The 17,990-nt window shown below is 50.0% G+C and overlaps 1 protein-coding gene across 1 annotated transcript in view; it reads left to right on the forward strand.

Moving 5' to 3' along the window:
- The first annotated feature begins 425 nt into the window (after positions 1-425).
- UBE2QL1 (ubiquitin conjugating enzyme E2 QL1) overlaps positions 426-17,990 on the forward strand; it is a 45,542-nt gene continuing 27,977 nt past the window's right edge. The window contains exon 1 of the mRNA XM_067730348.1: positions 426-1,738. Within this exon, the coding sequence (XP_067586449.1) occupies positions 953-1,738 (786 nt within the window). The 5' untranslated portion in view covers positions 426-952. The remainder of the gene's footprint in view (positions 1,739-17,990) is intronic.

Consider the following 17,990-nt stretch of genomic DNA (forward strand, 5'->3'; position numbering starts at 1 on the left):
GTACACACGGGATTCAATAAACAGGTTGCTTTCCATCCTTCTCCGACGCCCCTTCCCCTCCGGATTGCTCCAACTAGGTTAAGTGAGGTCGGAGGCTCAGGCCGGGGTTAGAGCCTGGATTCCGGGCAGAAGGACCCGGAGCCTCTGAGACCCTCATTAGCGCGCGCACACACGTGCCCCTTCTCGTCCTGCTCCCCACCCTCGCTCCGCTCCGGCCAGCCGGTCGGCTCCGCGCGGCGCTACCCCGCAGCCCGGCGCGCACCGATGTCTCCCCCCAGCGGCCGTGCGCGTGTCGCCGCAGGAGCCGGGCGGCTGGCGGGCGGCGGGGAAGCGGCGCGGCGCAGGCAGTCCCGCGGCTCCGCCCCGCGCCCCCCTCCGCGGCCGGCAGGACCGCCCCCTCCGCGCCGCGCTCGGCTCAGACTGAGCAGACGCCTTTGCAATGTCAGCAGCCGCGGCGGCGGCGGCGGTCGAGGCCCCGCGGTAGCGGCCAGCGCAGCACGGCCCGGCGGGCGCGCACGGCGCGAGCCCGCGGCCGCCTCGCTGCCTTCGGGGCGCTGCGGACGGCTCGGCGCGCCCTGAGGCGGCGCTCGGACTCGAAGCCAGCCCGGCTGCGGCCGCTCACAAAGGACCGCGGACACCAGGCTCCGGGGGGCTGCGCGCAGGGACTGGCCGGGGGACGGCCCGCCGCGGCGCGTCCCCTCCACGCTTCCCCTCCCCGGGCGGCTGGAGCCCGAGCCAGAGCGGGCCCCGTCATATGACAGCGGCGACCCAGCGGCCGGCGAGCGCGCGTGCTGCCCGCTCGGCTGCGCCACGGCCGCCGGCGCCAGGGGGGGCCCGCGCCGCGCCCCGCTGAGTGGTCGCCGGTCGCTGCCGCCCCGCGCCCCCCGCGCCCCGGCTCTCGGGCTCCGGGGGCAGGAGCCGAGGGGAACCCCGCGCCGGCGCCAAGCCTAAAATGGCCACGCTGCTCCGCAAAATCGGGCTCATCCGCCTGCACAACCGGGACACCGAGGACCCCAAGCATCACCACAACCACCGCGGCGGCGGCGGCGGCCAGCAGAGCGCGTCGCTGCGCGGCAAGGGCGGCGCCAAGAGCGGCGGCCACAAGCCGCAGCAGCAGCATCCCGCCGGGGGCGCGGGCGACACCAGCCCCGGACCCGGCAAGGGCAAGGGCAAGCGCGCGGCGGAGCTGGCCCAGCGCGACAAGCCGCCGCAGCCGGCGGCGGGGGCGGCGAGCGGCGGGGGCCCCCGGGAGCGCGCGGCGGGCGCCAGGGCGGGGCCGGGCCCGGCGGCGGCGGCGGCGGCGGCGGCGGCGGCGGCGGCCGGCGGCAGCCTGGTTCCCGCGGCGCGCCAGCAGCACTGCACGCAGGTGCGCAGCCGGCGGCTCATGAAGGAGCTGCAGGACATCGCGCGCCTCAGCGACCGCTTCATCTCCGTGGAGCTGGTGGACGAGAGCCTCTTCGACTGGAACGTGAAGCTGCACCAGGTGGACAAGGACTCGGTGCTGTGGCAGGACATGAAGGAGACCAACACCGAGTTCATCCTGCTCAACCTCACCTTCCCCGACAACTTCCCCTTCTCGCCGCCCTTCATGCGGGTGCTCAGCCCGCGCCTGGAGAACGGCTACGTGCTGGACGGCGGCGCCATCTGCATGGAGCTGCTCACGCCGCGCGGCTGGTCCAGCGCCTACACCGTGGAGGCCGTCATGCGCCAGTTCGCCGCCAGCCTGGTCAAGGGCCAGGTAAGCTGGGAGGAGGCCGGGGGCGCGCGGGGCTGGCCCCTCGGCGCTCTCGCTCCTGATGCGCGCGGGGCTGTGTCTCTACCCCAGCCTGCCAAGGGGAGACGTTCCCGAGCGCCTCCGCTTCTCTTCCCTGAACGTTTTCTTCTTTCCCTACTTTTCCATCCCGTCTCTGCGGGTCTCCCGCTTGTTCCCGGTCGGTCCCCATCGCTCTAGAATACGCTCTCTCCCTCTCCGCACACCCTCCTCTCTTTTCTCCTCTGCTGCTTCTCCCCTCTGGTTCTGCCCCTCTACCCTCTGCCCTGATCTCCCGACCCGCTGTCCCCATGTGCCCCTCCCTTTCCTCCTCCTCCGCCCCCGCCCCAGGCTTCCGCTCTCTCCCCCTCCCCCTCCCTCTCCCGTTTACCCCCTTCTCCTTTTCCTTGGCTTCTCTCCATCTCCTGACCCCACAGTCTCCCTGAGGGTGGAACTTCACGTGGACTTAGGAATCTAAGTATCCAGCCCAGTTTATTGCCCCCTTCCCTGCCACACACGCAAAGTCCCCCCCCCCGCAACAACAACTCAGGGGGGCTCTGCAGGTGGGGGGCTCTGCAGGGGGCCTGCTGCCTGCTGGTGAATCTGCTCCCCTGCTCTGCCCCCTCTTGACCAGCATGTAGCGCAAAGGTGAAAATTTTGCTCTTGAGAAATTTCACTGGAGAGGCAGAGGTGTGGTTTGAGTGTGACAAGGCCAGATGACCTCAAGGGAATGCATGGTACCTGGCTCCTTCCAGGACCATCACCTTCTGGGTAGTTGTTCAAGGTCTTGGTCTCTCTCAGACCTGTTTCTTCCTTCCGGGTTACCCCTGCCCCGGGGGGGTTAAATCCATTATCAGAACTAAAGATTTTTAACTAAATACTGAAATCAGGGGCCGGCGTGGTGCCTGAATCTTCTCACCTATTGCACCAGACGGCAGCTTTACCAAAAGAAACCCGAGAACTTGAGAGCAGAGAATGAATGAATCTTCTGAGATTTGTCCCCCCCCCCCACCAGCTGCAGGCAGAGGCATGATGGTTTTATCTTCCCACATTATATGCTCCTGATCATGTTCAAGTTGGTTGATGTTTTCCCAAGTCGCTATTGAACATTACTTAATAAAATTATAATTTTATATGGGTGTCTTTTAGATTTATGAAGAATCCCTGTTTTGTTTAGGAGTCCCGAAATGACCTCGATTTGATCTTTCTACAGCTAGCATTTCAGAAGCCATCAGTCCCCCGTCACCTGCCTCTGTCCCTTTCACGGCAGGATCTTTCACACTAATCACATAATGCTTGTTCTGCCAATTTCACTAGAGGTGGAGCCCCTGGGATACCAGGCAAATCGCATTGTGACTCCAGTGGAGAAAGGCACTTAATTCTTGACTGAGGTCTGTTGTTACCAAGTACCATCTTGCTAGTCCATCTTTTCTGGGGTTTAGCTTCCGCTTATTTCTCGCGTTCGAAATAGGAGGGACCTGGAGGCTCTAGAAAGGTGAGGTTTAATGCTTTAACATCAGAAATGCAGTCTGAAGCCTGTGGTTCAGCGCTGGCTCTGATGTGAAGAGCCTGTGATTCGATACAAGCCACGGGGGTGGGAGAGGGTCCCGGTTTATGTTATTATCAGGATTTATACAAATGATGGGGAAAAATATTTTGCAGAAATGCTTCTGTTATTTTTTCTGAAAGCACTGCTAATCAGAACTCTCTGGAACACTCTCTTACCTTCTTTCATTCTTCACAGAGATGACTTTGGGGATGAAGGGCAGAGGAATATCATTTTGCCTTATAATCACAGAATCATAGCATTTAGATTTGGAAGAGATCCTTAACCACAGCCTGCATTTTGAAAGATGTAGGAAAGTAAAGATTTCAAATGAGAAATAAGGACTTTTTTTAAGGAGAGATATATGTCAGTAAGTTAAGTGTTTTCCATGTTCACATGAATGCTGTGATTGACAGTTCTCTTGGTGCCCCTGCACTTCTATTAAATTAGGCAGGTCCTTGTGTATATATGTCTTTTCTTTGTAATCCAAATTGAGAGTCTTCATACAGTCAGCAAGTCAGAGACCTTATTGTTGAAAGTAATTATCAATATTTTTATTTCTTAATTTCAAAATCTTACTTAGTTGAACTCAGGGCCCTCCATGTAGCATATTGTGTTATATCACCTATTCTAAAGTCTAGTTATGAAATATCTGAAAGAGAGGTGAGTACTCAGCAATTTATAAAAATACCAGTTCAGTTTCTTTGCACTTTTCGTGCTGACTTCAACATCCAAAAGAGAGTCGTGTAGGATATACACAAACAACTCGAAATGCAGTGTAAGAACAGGAGGAATGAATGTTCATCAGTGTTTCAGGATGCTGTGCAGGAAAGGATCCTAATAGTGTCTCAGGGCCCTCAGCGTTATGGTGCCTTTCCTGCTTTTGTAAATTTCCGACCTACAGGTTGTTCATTGCACTTACTGCAGTTACCGAATTATTTCCGGTAGCTGAAGGTAGTTAAAGGACTTTGGGAAAGCAATCAAAATACCTGATTAGATATTCAAAGAGAACCAAGAGTGCTACCAAACCAATGATTACTTTAAAAGGCAGAACCGTTCCGTTCTAGTTACATTCCTCCATCTGTTGGCCCTTTCGTTTTTTCTTAAGCAATGGGATTAGAAAAGGCTCGTTTTCCTCTTTCGTAACTACTAAGCGTAACTTTCTGAATTGGGGATATCCTAAGTTGATTTTGTTTCTCTACCTTTAGAGAAATCATAAAATACTTTTAAGGGTTTCATTGGTAATATTAAGAAAAGATCTGCTTAACCATTTTGTGTATAGTATTAATGTTTGCGTTTATCTCACGGTGTGACAGATTCAGTCATTTCACGAGACCTTTACCTGACTTTTGGGGCCCATGTTATCAAAATCTCTCTTGTGCTACCTTATGGATTGTGGTTGTTTAAAATTAACTTAAAACTTTCTTGTATGATATATTCTTTGTAGAGATAATGACATACATACCTCGCCTATTTGTTTATTACCGAATCGTCTTCTGACTACAAAGAGACACTTTAGGTAACTCTTGGATCCTGCAATTAAATGAAAACTCCCCGTACCTGGGAGGGTCCTGCCCAGGCTGGGCCTCGGCGTTCACTGGCATGTGTACCAGGTCTCGCACCTGGGATGATTGATGATGCAACAGAGACCCTCTCCTTGCAGCTGTGTGAGCAGAAGGCACCCAAGAGTAGCTTGAGGGTGCACTAACTCAGGGTTCTACTTTCACATCAGCTCGCCTCCTGAGTGCCCCCTTTTTAATTAGTTAGACATCGCCAGGGGCAGGGAACCAGACGGCACTTGGAAGACAGTTCCTTACTCCTCCTCTGTCCGCTCAGTGCCAACCATGCGCCTCAACCCAGCATGAGGACGATGTGGCAATAATAGCAGTGGCGTTTACTGTTTGCTCCATGCCAAGCTCTGGGCCAGCAAAGCACTTAGGGTGTTAACCTTACCTGATTCTACTGTTTCCGTGGTCACTGTACAGGTGAGGACACCTCAGCTCCACACGGTCAGGTGAAATTAATGCAGCCTCGTGTTCTAACACTAGCAATGAGTGCGAGCCTCTGAATACCAGTCCACATTAGTAAAAGTCAGCGACGGCAGAGTCACACCCAGGCCACCTGAGCCCCTGGCCGTCTCCAGCCAGTGGTTGGCGGTGACCGGTGTGATCATCATTTGTGTCCACAGAAGACAGGTACACAGTCAGCTGTCAGCAGAAGAATGAAAACAACAGGACTAAAACACCTTCAGTTCTTAGTGTTTGAATTTAAAATTGCTAAGCGATTCCGGAACAGTTATGTTTCCTGACAGCACTAGTTTCTGGAATTTTTGAACACAGAAAACTGGTAGATGTTGCCACGTGTCAGTGTGTGATGAAGAAGTAACAGGCTCTGCAGATCAGCTCTGTTTGACGATAAAGTGCATCTCTGAGGTCGACTTTAGGGCTTAAAGTGTTCTGCACCATGGGTGTCACTGAGAATCTTGCACACACACACGCACACACACACACACACACACACACAGCCTGTCTTCAGAACCTCTTCCAAAGTACTAGGCCTGGAAATAGCTTTTTACTTATGGCTACACAATCTCCAGGTCTTATCAGGAAAAAGTAATGAAGATAAACAGCCTTGTGGGTTCCTAAGGTTTATTGGCTTCTGAACTATTATAATTCACACAACATTTTTGAAAGCCCTGTGTGAGTGTGCTAGGGCTACTGTCACAGAGTCCCACAGACTGGCGGGCTTCAACAACAGACATTTACTTCTCACAGTTCCGGAGGCCAGAAGTCTGAGCTCAGGGTGAGAGCAGGGTTGGGTCCTTCTGAGGGTGTGCAGAGGATGAGCTCCAGGCCTCTGCCCTTGGCTTGCAGACGGCTATCTTCTCCCTGTGTCCTCACGTGGTCTTCCCTCTGTGCCTGTCTGTGTCCTAATCTCCCCTTCTGGTGAGGACACCAGTCGTATTGGATCAGGGCTCCATCCTAATGACCTCAGTTTAACATGATCACCTCTGTAAAGACCCTGTCTCCAAATACAGTCACCTTCTGAGGTGCTTGGGAATAGAACGCCAACATATCAATTTTGAGGGATCACAGTGCAGCCTATAACAAGCCCAAACAGGAATTTCTTAACCAATCCAACCTCTCATTTCTCTAGAGGCTATTACTGGTTTGCAAAGTAACATAAATGATGCCCATCCGTGTGAACACAGGACCACACCGAGGAGGCCCCAGGAGGGCCTACGTGGAATAGAGAGATGGTGGCCGCTTTAAAGGGAAGCTGGGAGAACCTAGCGTGTGAACCGTGACAGCCAGGGGGTGGGTCCTGCCGTGTGACTCACCGAGGAGAGTGGATTTGTGGAGGAGTCTTATGAGTCAACCGTGTCGTTGTGTCCTGTGCCCATGTGTAGGTGAGGGAGGTCATTACCACCCAGGATGACTCTGCAGCTTGAGGTCTCCATGTACTCGATGGATCGGAGAAAAAAATAGCTTGTTCTGGTATCAAGTGGGACGGGGCAGGAGGACGCAGACAGGACTCTGCATCCTAAAAATAGTGCCGCGCCAACTTGGCAAGCTCCCACGTGCCCGCTCCCTGGCGAGTCTGCTCATCCCAGGGCTGACGGTGCAGTTAATAATAGTAGTGGCTTACTTTACCCAGAGTTGTAAACTTTTGAGAATCTAAAGTTGCAAAAAGAGGATGCAAATGCATTTGTGTTTACTTTTCTGATTTATAGTGAAGGGTGTGAGAGGATTGTTTTCCTATTTAAGGGTCAGGAGAGTTTGGGGGGGGTTGTTTGTTTGTTTAATGGAAAGTACCAACATGAACACTAAGTTGAAGTTTGTTTTAACCCAGAATCCTGCCCTTTCTCATCCTCACGAACAGGCGTGTGTGAGTCCAGGTTTAGAAGGAAGGCAGCCTCAGTGGTACCACTCTGGGGACAGCTAAGGAACCAGCCAAATGGCTTTCATGGCTTTTTTTTTAAGCAGCCACTAATAGTGGGTTCTTTGAGCCACATTTCAAGTCTCCTGAATCCTAGATTTTTGCTGTGTTGATAGGGTTGTGGGGAGATGGGGCAGAGGATGGGGACGAGGTAACTCCTTTTCTCTCTTTCCTTTACTTATGGCTACACAATGGCCGGTGGTCCTCAGCCCCAGGTTAATTAGATGCTTCCGGGAACCTTTAAATTATTCCAATGCCAGGCCCTTTCCTCGAAGATTCACACTTCTTGAGGCTAAGATGAGGCCCTAGTAGAGGCCCGTTGGAAAATCTCCTACATTGATTCTAACGGACAAACCGGGATTGGAAAAACCACCCTGGACCAGAATTACTCATCACGTCTACCATCTTCGGTACATCCTCCCACCAACAGCCAGAACAGGGAGCTTCAGGTGATGGTGGCTGTAATGAACCCCTTGCCTTCCCCCCTCCCACCTTGATTGGACTCACTGTCCTGTGTCCACCCCGACTAGCCCTCTGGAAGCCCTACTTTTGTAGAGGAGCTCATCATACAACCCAGTCCTTCCTCCCTGGACCAAGAGGGAGTGTAAACCCTGAAAAAGGAAATGTGCTCAAGAGAGTTGCTCACCCCCGGATCAGACACTGTTGTGAGGGCTTGGTGCGCGGACCGCCCAGAACTGTGGATAATTAGCTAGTTCGCACAGCACAGGTACTGAGCGTCCACTCTGTATCAGGCACACACTGGGCACACGTTGGTGAATCAGATTCACGGAAAGTGCCAGCCACGGAGAACTGACTGTCTAGTGGGGATGAAGTGCAACCCACTCACATTTGTCTGTGATGTACCAGGCAGCTCCGCAGGTATCGCTTGCTTAGTATTTGGGTGAGTGCCCATTCACTGGTGCAAGTGGCCTGTGGGTGCGCCAGGGACTTGAGAGAGATGGGGTCCTGGGCTCAGCAGCGTCTTCCAAACTTCTGGGTGACGTTCCGAGAAGGAATGCTCATTGTTACGTGATTGTCACACTGAGGGTTAGCCTGTTTCTCTGAACATAGTTTCCCTGCTAATAAATGGGACGGTCAGCCATTTCCCAAAACAGACAAAGGAGTCATTGTAATGGCAGAAATATTTCCAATAACATCTACGCTTTCCTACCCAAGGAGTCAGCAAACTAAGATAAGGTTTAATTGTTTAATGCCCCATCGTCACACACTTCATTCCTTCTTTCCTTCCTTCATTCGGGACCCGTTTGCTGAGGGTCTACCATGACTTGGGCACTGAAGATGCATGGTCTTCAGCACTCCCGTGGCGACCTTCCCCCATTCTGTGGGTCGCCCCTGGTCCTCTCCGCTAAGGACAGGAGGACCAAGGCCCCCAGATCGAGAACCTCTGGGGAGGAAGCGGAATTGGGACCAACCAGTGGCAAAGCCTTGGGAGAGGAGGGCGGGGCGGGAGCGGGGAGCCGGGAGTAGCGCCAGAAGGTGCCCTTCCCCACCCGGCAGACCTAGGTGTGGTCAGGCAGCAGACTAACCGGGCCTCCTCGGTCACGTTCCCAAGCCTGGCTTTTCCTCTCCTCCCTGCCCTCCTGTCTCCTTAGAGGCTTGTCATCCCCTGCTTGGATTCCTGGGATGCCCCCGTCCAACCTCTCCGTCCCTTTCCATCCTCCCTGCCGCCACCTTCCTGGGTCCTCTAAGACGCACACCTGGTTTTCTCACACCCTTGGTTAGACGGGGACAGAATACATCCAAGCGCCCCATCGCTGCCCAGCCTGGGTGCAACTCTTCCACCTTCCACAGCCCCCAGGAAGCCCTTCTCCCACCAGCCCCGCCAGCCACGGCACACCAGCAGGTCTCCACGTTTGCTGAGCTCACAGGTCCGCCCCCATCGGGAAAGCACCCCCTCATGCATCAGTCGAGCCCTGCCATCCCTCAGAACCCTGCCGAGACGTCTTAACTCCTGCAGAAGGCCCCGCAATCCCTCCTCCAGTAAGGGCATCGGCTCCCTCCTCTAAACACCTCTGCGTTGTCTGGAAGGTGTTCATTTCTACTCTCATCCTGCTAGACCGCGTGTACCTATTTCCAGCTCTGTTTCCCCTTCCCCTCGCCCAATGCCCAATACATTGTATGTGCCGAATAAATGTGTCCACTGTGCAACTTGCACAACTGCACACACACCCCATCCCCTCCCCTCGCCCCTATTTGGAATACGGTAAGATTGTGAACTTACCAGGTGCTTGCCGTGGGCCAGCTGCTGTGCAAAACGCTTTAGTGGGTCATGTGATTAAATGCTTTCAGCAGCCTATGGGGTGAGCGCTGTTGTTATTCCCATTTTACAGAGGAGGAAACCAAGGCTCACTTAGCCTGGGGAAGGCAGAGCCCTGCAAATCTGCGGGTTGGGGTCTTTGGGAAGCCCCTTCCTCCAGTGAATGCCTGAAACTAACCCAGATGAGCTGCCCGCAGTGGCCACTGTGATCTCTCCCCTCACAGAAGTGCTTGTTTTTCCTTTGATCACCTTTATAATGTATCCTATGAAGTATCATAATCTTAGAGAGCTCATGAAAGACAAAGCTTCTCTAACTGTAGGATCAACCAGTAAAATTACATACAGCTGAAAGGAGGTTGGTTTAATTCATAACTAAAACTAATCTAATAAAACGTGACTTTGAATTCTGCTGGACTGAATTACAGTGATTTTTGTTTTAGTAATTTTATTTAAAAGGGGATCCCGGCATCTGCCTTTTCACTGACAAGAGAGATGGATGCCTCTTGGTTATTCTCTCAGATCCGAGAAGAACCAGAGGCCCCTTCCTGCCACCTCTGACCCCAAAGGCCACCCCCAGCATCTGGGGACATCTGAAGACCGCTCCTCAGAATAATGCTTTTAAACGCACAAAATAATATTCATAGGCTTTCAAAGGAAAACAGGCATGCTTAGAAATAGTTATTGCTATTTTAAAAAAATGATGAACTAAAATATGAAATTAAAAAGCATGTCTTTATTAACACATTTAGTATCAAGGTCTAGTTACTGTCCTAACTGGACATAGGAAGGAGAACTGATGGCGTTTCAAGTCGTCTACAACAACTGTCGTATGATTTTTAAACGTCTGGGGTTTCTGTTGGTGACAAAATCAAGGCAATGCTAAATCTGTGCTTTGTCACTTCCAGTCGCAGTTAAATGAAGCGCTGGACTACAGTTAGAGTTAATGAAAAGAAAGACATTTTTTTCCATCCAAGTTTGTGTTCCCTGGGGATGCACGGCCCCAAGAACCCCAAGGTGGTAGATGGCTCTAAGTGTTGACAGCTGTCTTCGGAAAGAACTTAAAGTTTATCGTGCAGCTCGTGGCCAGAACCTCTGGGAACGAGGTTTAGGATCCCAACATATAGCTCAGTCCTGCCGTGATCTTGTTGGGTGGTCACAAAAATCACAGGGCAGCCTCCTCTTTGCCCTCTCAGAACTGCCACCTCTCCTTGTGGACTCTTGTCATCGCCTCTGTGGACTCTCCATCATCAAGTCATTTTGCACCATCAGGTGTCAGTTTCAGATAAGAACCACGATCATGTTATTGACCAAGCACAGATCTGAGAGCTGTGTTTTCACCTCCACAGCCTTGCTCTCTAAGAATCCTATTTGTTAGCAGTATCTTTAAATTAGCTTATATTTTTGCTGCCGCTAAGTTAGAAAATTACATAGAAGAATGTAATTATTTCAAACATTTACCTTTATCAGCGCACACGTTGATACTGTTCCATATTGTTGAGATTCTTTCTATATTACAGAACACGACGTTCACTTGAAAACTTTTGAGCCACCATTTTGTTTCAAGATGAAAAGCCGGTTCAGAAATCAAACGTAAAATTTTTTTCAAATGCTGTGGGTTCCATCAGTTATCACAGGTCACACAGAATGAACACAGATTGCCTCAGTACAACTGAAAGAGAATTTCACTGAGTCAGTGATCCTTTGCCTGACTGAGACCTTTAGGAAAGGCTTTTTTCTGTAATGAAATTCAAGAGAAATCTAGTTGAAATGTTTGACCTACATACGTATATGTGATATTTTGACAATTGGAGGCTAATCAACAAAGAACACCAATCTTCTCTTATTGCTTAGCAGTTAAGGCCCTGAGCATCTAGGGTAAGTCTTCCTGCATTTGGTAGGAAAGTGACTAGATGTCTCCAGGGTTCTTTCCAACTCTTAAGACTGAGATGAATGCAGCCAGCATTCTCACAGGGAGCGGGAACAGTATACGGTTCATTGGTCCTCCAGGATTTTTATGCTGTTTTTGTTGTACACTCACTGATTTCCCCATAGTTTAGCAATATTGAAGTCTGAAATTCGACCTCTGAGATCACTAGAGACATGAAGCATCCTCCTGTCCCCCGGGGTTCTCAGCCTGCAGTGTGTATCATTCTGAGAAGGGGTGTTATCTTCTTCGTGGAAGTGGAGTCTGTAACAATATCTAAATCAGTGCGTGGGCCTGGGTGGTGTTGCCATAACTACCACGTTAGGTTGGTAAAGTTTTCAGCATCATAGTCAGCAAATAGAAACGGTTCTACCCAGAACTGCTCAGGTTGGTTTTTTCACATTTACGTATGTCTCTTTTTCCCACCTGTAAACTAATTATTTGGCTATCATCAAATCTTTTGACTGAGGTCATTTCAGTCGCCCTACCCTAAGGAAAACATCCATCTGCAGCTTGGCCCTGACCATGTACCACTTAGAGTCTCAGAGGCTGGCTGGTCTCCCCATTCAGGTAAGGATGCACCCAGCAACTGTTGGTCCACACCTGGGCCAGGATGCTGCACAAGAAGAGGTGACCCTTGATTAACCCTTTCAGGCCATTTGAAGAAAGGATAGATGGTCTCACGCCATCTCTGTGGCCAGAAGAGCCCCGGAGACTTCAGAACTGGGTCTTGGTCAGTGCCCAACCCAGAAAGACACCCATGGCCCTGAACTCTAAACCCAAGTGTGGGAGGAGATGTATGAAGGATGCAGCCAATGGCAGGATGTAAGAGGCATGGGTCTGCATGGAGGAAGGAGTGAGGGTGCTGCCAGCAGGTGCTGAATGCGGGTCTGTGATTGAGGTGGGCAAAACAGACCCCCATCCTGGAGCAATACTTGCGTCCACTGTTTGCTACTTACAAAGCACTTTACCTGTGTGGTTTCCTGGAGGTCCAAGACGGTGGGGAGTCCAGCTGGGGAGCCGGGCAGGCTGGCAGCCCGGAGGGCACAGCAAGTGCCTGTTTTCTTGAGCTCCCAAGGGCAACGTGATTGAACCAGACCATCATTCCTCAAGTAGGAACAAGGGGCTTAGTGAGAATTTCCAAGGGGCATCTTCTCTCCCTATTGTCTCATTTTGTAGCATCGTTAAGTAGAAGTTGTCAAATATTCAAGTCTGAAGGACCACTAACTAGAAAGAAGACAGTCCACCCTGAAAGGCTGGACAGAATGAGCTTGTTACAGAACTCGGGGAGGTGAAAGAACGCCCTTGCTAGTGTGCATTCAGGACAGAACGAGCCTCGTCCAAAATTCCTGGGGACAGTCCCCATAGAGTCAATGAAAACTTACATACTGTGCCATTAAATTAAGTTGCCCCAAAAGGCTGAGGGAAATATTAAGATTTCTGCTGCAAGGAAATGCTTCTGACATGTCTGCCTTCGAAACCTACAGTGAATTTTGTAATTTGTTTGGTCTTTAGAACAATGCAGTGATACTAACTAGTCTTAGAAGTCAAGCATAGTTTGAGTGAGTGATAGAAAGGAGAGTTTTTCATAAGTAATCTTACCTTTCAGACATATGAATGTCTAAATCATCCATTTGTTTGCTACTTAGTATCTTCCTTTCCTTTTCATGTTATTTTCTTTACCTAATTACAGTGAATATTGGTGCATTGTACCCAATCTTTATTTTCTTCGTTTCTTGCCAGTCTCATTTATCCCAGTACTTTCTGCTACTCTTCTAAGTTAGTAAGTCACAATATTTACAGGTCGGTAGCATTTCAGAAAATTTTTCAGAATGTTCTAGAAGGTTTTACTCTGAGGTTGGGTGAGTGAATCCTTTAAAATGTATTTCTTGCAAACCTTGAGCATGTACCATGTGTTAAATTTATAATACAGTGATTCCAGTATTTTTTTTACTTAAACAGTAAGACTTTTACTTATTACAGATTTACTTATCTAGTTTACTTATTACAAACCAGAGCCATGTACAACAGAGAGTCTGGGGAAAGAATACGGGTTTAGTAGTGACTGGAAGGGAAAAGAAAGCCATCAATGAAGAGGAGGGTAGTGTTTCCTCCGAGCTGGGCCTTGGGTGGGGTGCCCCTCCATTTCTCTGCACTGGCGTAGACTGCAAAATTGTAGGCCTGCAGTGGGGCCATTACCTGCTCCCACACTGCCCGGCCCTCAAGCCATGGTCAGGCCGTAGAGACTAGGTGTCAGGCCTTGATCCAAAGATCTCCCCAAACCTAGTTAGGCTTAGCATTTGTGCTATGATTTTTTTTTTTTTTTGGTGGTACGCGGGCCTCTCACTGTTGTGGCCTCTCCCGTTGCGGAGCGCAGGCTCCGGACGCGCAGGCTCAGCGGCCATGGCTCACGGGTCCAGCCGCTCTGCGGTATGTGGGATCTTCCCAGACCGGGGCACGAACCCGTGTCCCCTGCATCAGCAGGCGGACTCTCAACCACTGTGCCACCAGGGAAGCCTTGTGCTATGATTTTATGCTGAATTTTTGTTCCAGAATATGCTAAGGTTTTTTTTTTTTAAACAAATTTGTGGAATCTTGGGATTAAGCAGAGCTGGGGAAACACATAATCCCAGATTTCAGTGATGCTTATTGAGCTGTGATGACATTGGCATTTCCTTGCCATGCAAAGCAAATTCTGTCCCCAGTATAACATGGTTTAAAATCCTGTGCTAGGAACACCGAAGCTACAAGAGATTTGAAATCCTGCATCACACAAAATTCCAAAGTCACGGTGGTGAGTTGTCTCATCCATGAAAAAGAAATGGGAAATAGCCCCAGTCAGTTCCAGTAGAACTGTTTAGCACACAGATTCTCCGTTTGTTTGTTCGTTTGTAAGGTTCTGAAGTCCTTTATCAGAAGTAGCTGATTTCACTCTCTCATATGTGAGGGTTCTTGTCCACTTCTGGCTGCTTTTCTCAGTTACAGCTGGACTGGACTGGTTATGTGGAGGTCAGAGAGAAAACAAACTCCTACCAGCCCTCCCTGGGGCTCAGAGGGTCTGGGGTCTGGGAAGGCCACCTTTGCAGGCCTCACTGCTGGACTGCACAGCCCTGCCCCGAGTGTACACACAAGCTTCCGGTCGCAGCCAGTGGGATGCTAGCACCTCCCCAGGAGGAGCATCTCCCCACAGGGGGAGCAACTCCCCATGGGGGCAGCAGTTCCCTGTAGATGGAGCGCCTCTCCTGGGGCGGGGGGGAGAGCTATTGGGTGGGGCTCCCAGGGGGCGTGTGGGATCCAAGGGGACTAGCCCAGCCCTTGACCCTAGTAGGCAGTCCACAGCTGTTGTAGGATGAAGTTGAGTTTATGACCTTCAGGTACCGCAAGACCATGAATCATCAAAGAAAGATTAAGGGTGATGAGTGCACTGTAATTGCAGTGTCGGGAAAATGGACATTTTTAGCAATGGGCACTCAATCAAGATGGCGTTTTCTGGTTGATGCTAAGTACCAAAATAATTTTACCCTCTGCACTGTGACCATCCCATGTGATTTAAATTTTTTGTTTTTCTCTAAACACTGAATTGATTGATCCTGGTGTCTTAGTAAGTGAGAATTCATTTTATGAGGTTTTGTTTTTGATCATGTGCCCTTGAAATGTCATTATTCTATTTGCCAGAAAATACATCAGGCTGGTGTTTAGGGTCCAAGAGACAGTGGGTGAGGGTCCCTGCCCACTGTCTTCCGATGATCAATCCACACGTAGGGTTCCGTGATTATTTTGTCAAGCAATTTTAATAGGAAGGAGCTTCCCTGTAACCATCTCTTTTGTTTCTCTGTCGTCTTATCATGATTGGAGGTTTCCGTGTTGCCATATAAATTCATTCTCTCCTCCCTCCCTTCCTCTCTCCCTCCTTCCATTCAGCTTATCGGAGCCTGTAATGGCCTATATTATTATTGGAGGGCACACACCTAGTCAGGGTGGCTAAACAACAGACATTAATTTCTCACAGTCCTGGAGGCTGGAAGTGTAAGATCAAGGTGTCGGCAGGGTGGGTTTCCTCTGAGGCCTCTCTCCTTGGTGTGTGGACGGCCGTTTCTTCCTGTGTCCTCACATGGTCATCCCCTCTGTGTGTGTCTGTGTCCTAATCTCCTCTTCTTACAAGGACACCAGTCAGGCTGGACCTGGGCCCCCTCTACTGACCTCATTTTACCTTAATTACCTCTGTATAGACCCTGTCTCCAAACAGTCACATTCTGAGGGGTTAGGACTTCAACATACAAATATTGGGGGACACAATTAAACCCATAACGGATTCTTCCTTTCAAAGCATGTAAGTTTTAGCCATTTGTTTTCCTCTCCTGACGTTGACCTCCGATTCCGCATCTTCCCGTCGTTGTCCCTGTACCTCCAGGCCCCTTGACTGAGTGACCAGATGTTTCTCATCTAAGCAGCTCCTGCCACATCCACAGGTTCTCCTCATCACTGTTAGGTTTCCCACGTCTCTTCGTTTTTCCTGGCATTTTCAGAATCTTTCTTTTCTACTTTTCCCCAAAGATGGCAATTGCCTTTGCTTTGTCACGCTTTCCTTTTCTTCTCCACCTGAAGGGTTTCTTCTGGCTTTGTTTGCTGTGGGCTTCTCCCCCTACTTTTATTAGAGCCAGTGATCAGGGGCTCCCCATCTTCTCTGGCGCCCTCCCCCAGCTCCCCCTTTATCCCTGTGTGCCTTGTGAGTTTTGCTCCACTTTTCCACTTCACAGCTCCTGTAAATCTCCCCATTCCTGCTCCCACGTTGCTCCTCCCGTTTTTCCGCGGTTGACCGGAGTGTTCTTTTCTTTCCGTTCTTTCCAGCCGTCACTGTCTCCCGCACCCGCGTCCACACTGGAGCAGCCGTCCATCCTTTTGCCTCTCTCTGGTTCAGGGTTCCCTCTCCTCCGCTTCACCGGGGTTCTGTGCCTTCTTCTCCTCCCGGTCATCTCAGCCCTGGGGGCAGGCGGCTGAGGAAAGGAATGCTCTGCTCCGTGCATTTTCCTGGGGGCCTGTAGACAAAAAGAGGACTCTGGGCAAAGCCACGTTGCAGAGGGGATGGTGTCAGGTGGGCAGTGTAGACATGCCGGGTGGACCTAAAGGGAGAGATGCTGATTGGTTGATGATTATTTCAGATGATGGCTTGGGATTCAGTGATCCTGGAAGGCCACACTAAGACCAGTTGAGGTCAAAATTATAGTGAATATGCTTTAATTCAATTGATTTTTATGCTGATACACCTAAGACAGACAGAGAAATATCATATGACATCACTTACATGTGGAATCTAAAAAAAAAATACAAATGAACTTATTTACAAAACAGAAATAGACCCACAGACATAGAAAACAAACTTATGGTTACCAAAGGGGAAAGGCGGGGAGGGCTAAATTAGGAGTTTGGGATTAACAGATACACATTTCTGTATACCTACTGTATAGCACAGGGAACCATACTCAATATTTTGTAAGAACCTATAAGGGAAAAGAATCTGAAAAAGAATATATATATATACATATACATATACACGTGTATATATATATATGTATATATAACTGAACCACTGTGTTGTACACCTGAAACTAACACAACATTGTAAATCAACTATACTTCAATTAAAAAAAACACAAATACACAGACTAAATAAATAAATAAATAAATAGGGAGACAGTTAAGTGTAGAGTTTAAGAAAATAAAAGATCTGTTTCGTCAATGAGATTAGGAAGTACGACTGGAGTAATAGTTACTGAGGTGGGGGGAGGCTTCTAGTTCATGCTGTTGATGGGATGCAACCTGGCATAACCTTGATGACAGGCAATTTGACAACATTCTCCCATCAATATGTGAGTGTCCACACCCTCTGATCCAGTGACCCACTTCTGGGAGTGTCTTTCATGGTAACAGAAGCGCAAGTGAGTGACTGTGATGTACAGGAAAGATAAGAGGGAAGGCTGCCCAGAGGACAGATCAGGAATGCACGATTCCACACCCAGGTGCTCGGTGGGCTTTTATGTATTTATTTATTATAAAGTTATTTATTTTGGGCTGCACTGGGTCTTTGTTGATGCGCATGGGCTTTCTCTAGTTGCAGCGAGCGGGGGCTACTCTTTGCTGTGGTGCACGGGCTTCTCATTGCGGTGGCTTCTCTTGTTGTGGAGCATGGGGTCTAGGTCCTCGGGCTTCAGTAGTTGTGGCACATTGGCTCAGTAGTTGTGGCTCACGGGCTCTAGAGTGCAGGCTCAGTAGTTGTGGCGCATGGGCTTAGTTGCTCCGTGGCATGTAGGATCTTCCCAGACCAGGTATCGAACCCGTGTCCCCTGCATTGGCAGGCGGATTCTTAACCACTGCACCACCAGGGAAGTCCTCCGTGGCCTTTTAGAGCGACCTCTATCTAGATCAGCTGGCCTAATATTCAGACATCCACAATGCACTGGCGAGAAAAGATGTGCAAACCTCAGACCATCACGCAGAGCATAATTCCATTACTGTTTAAGTTGTTACACTGGTGTAACTGTGTGTGTGAGTGTGT

This window comes from Pseudorca crassidens, chromosome 3 (assembly GCF_039906515.1).
Source record: "Pseudorca crassidens isolate mPseCra1 chromosome 3, mPseCra1.hap1, whole genome shotgun sequence".
NCBI lineage: Eukaryota > Metazoa > Chordata > Mammalia > Artiodactyla > Delphinidae > Pseudorca > Pseudorca crassidens.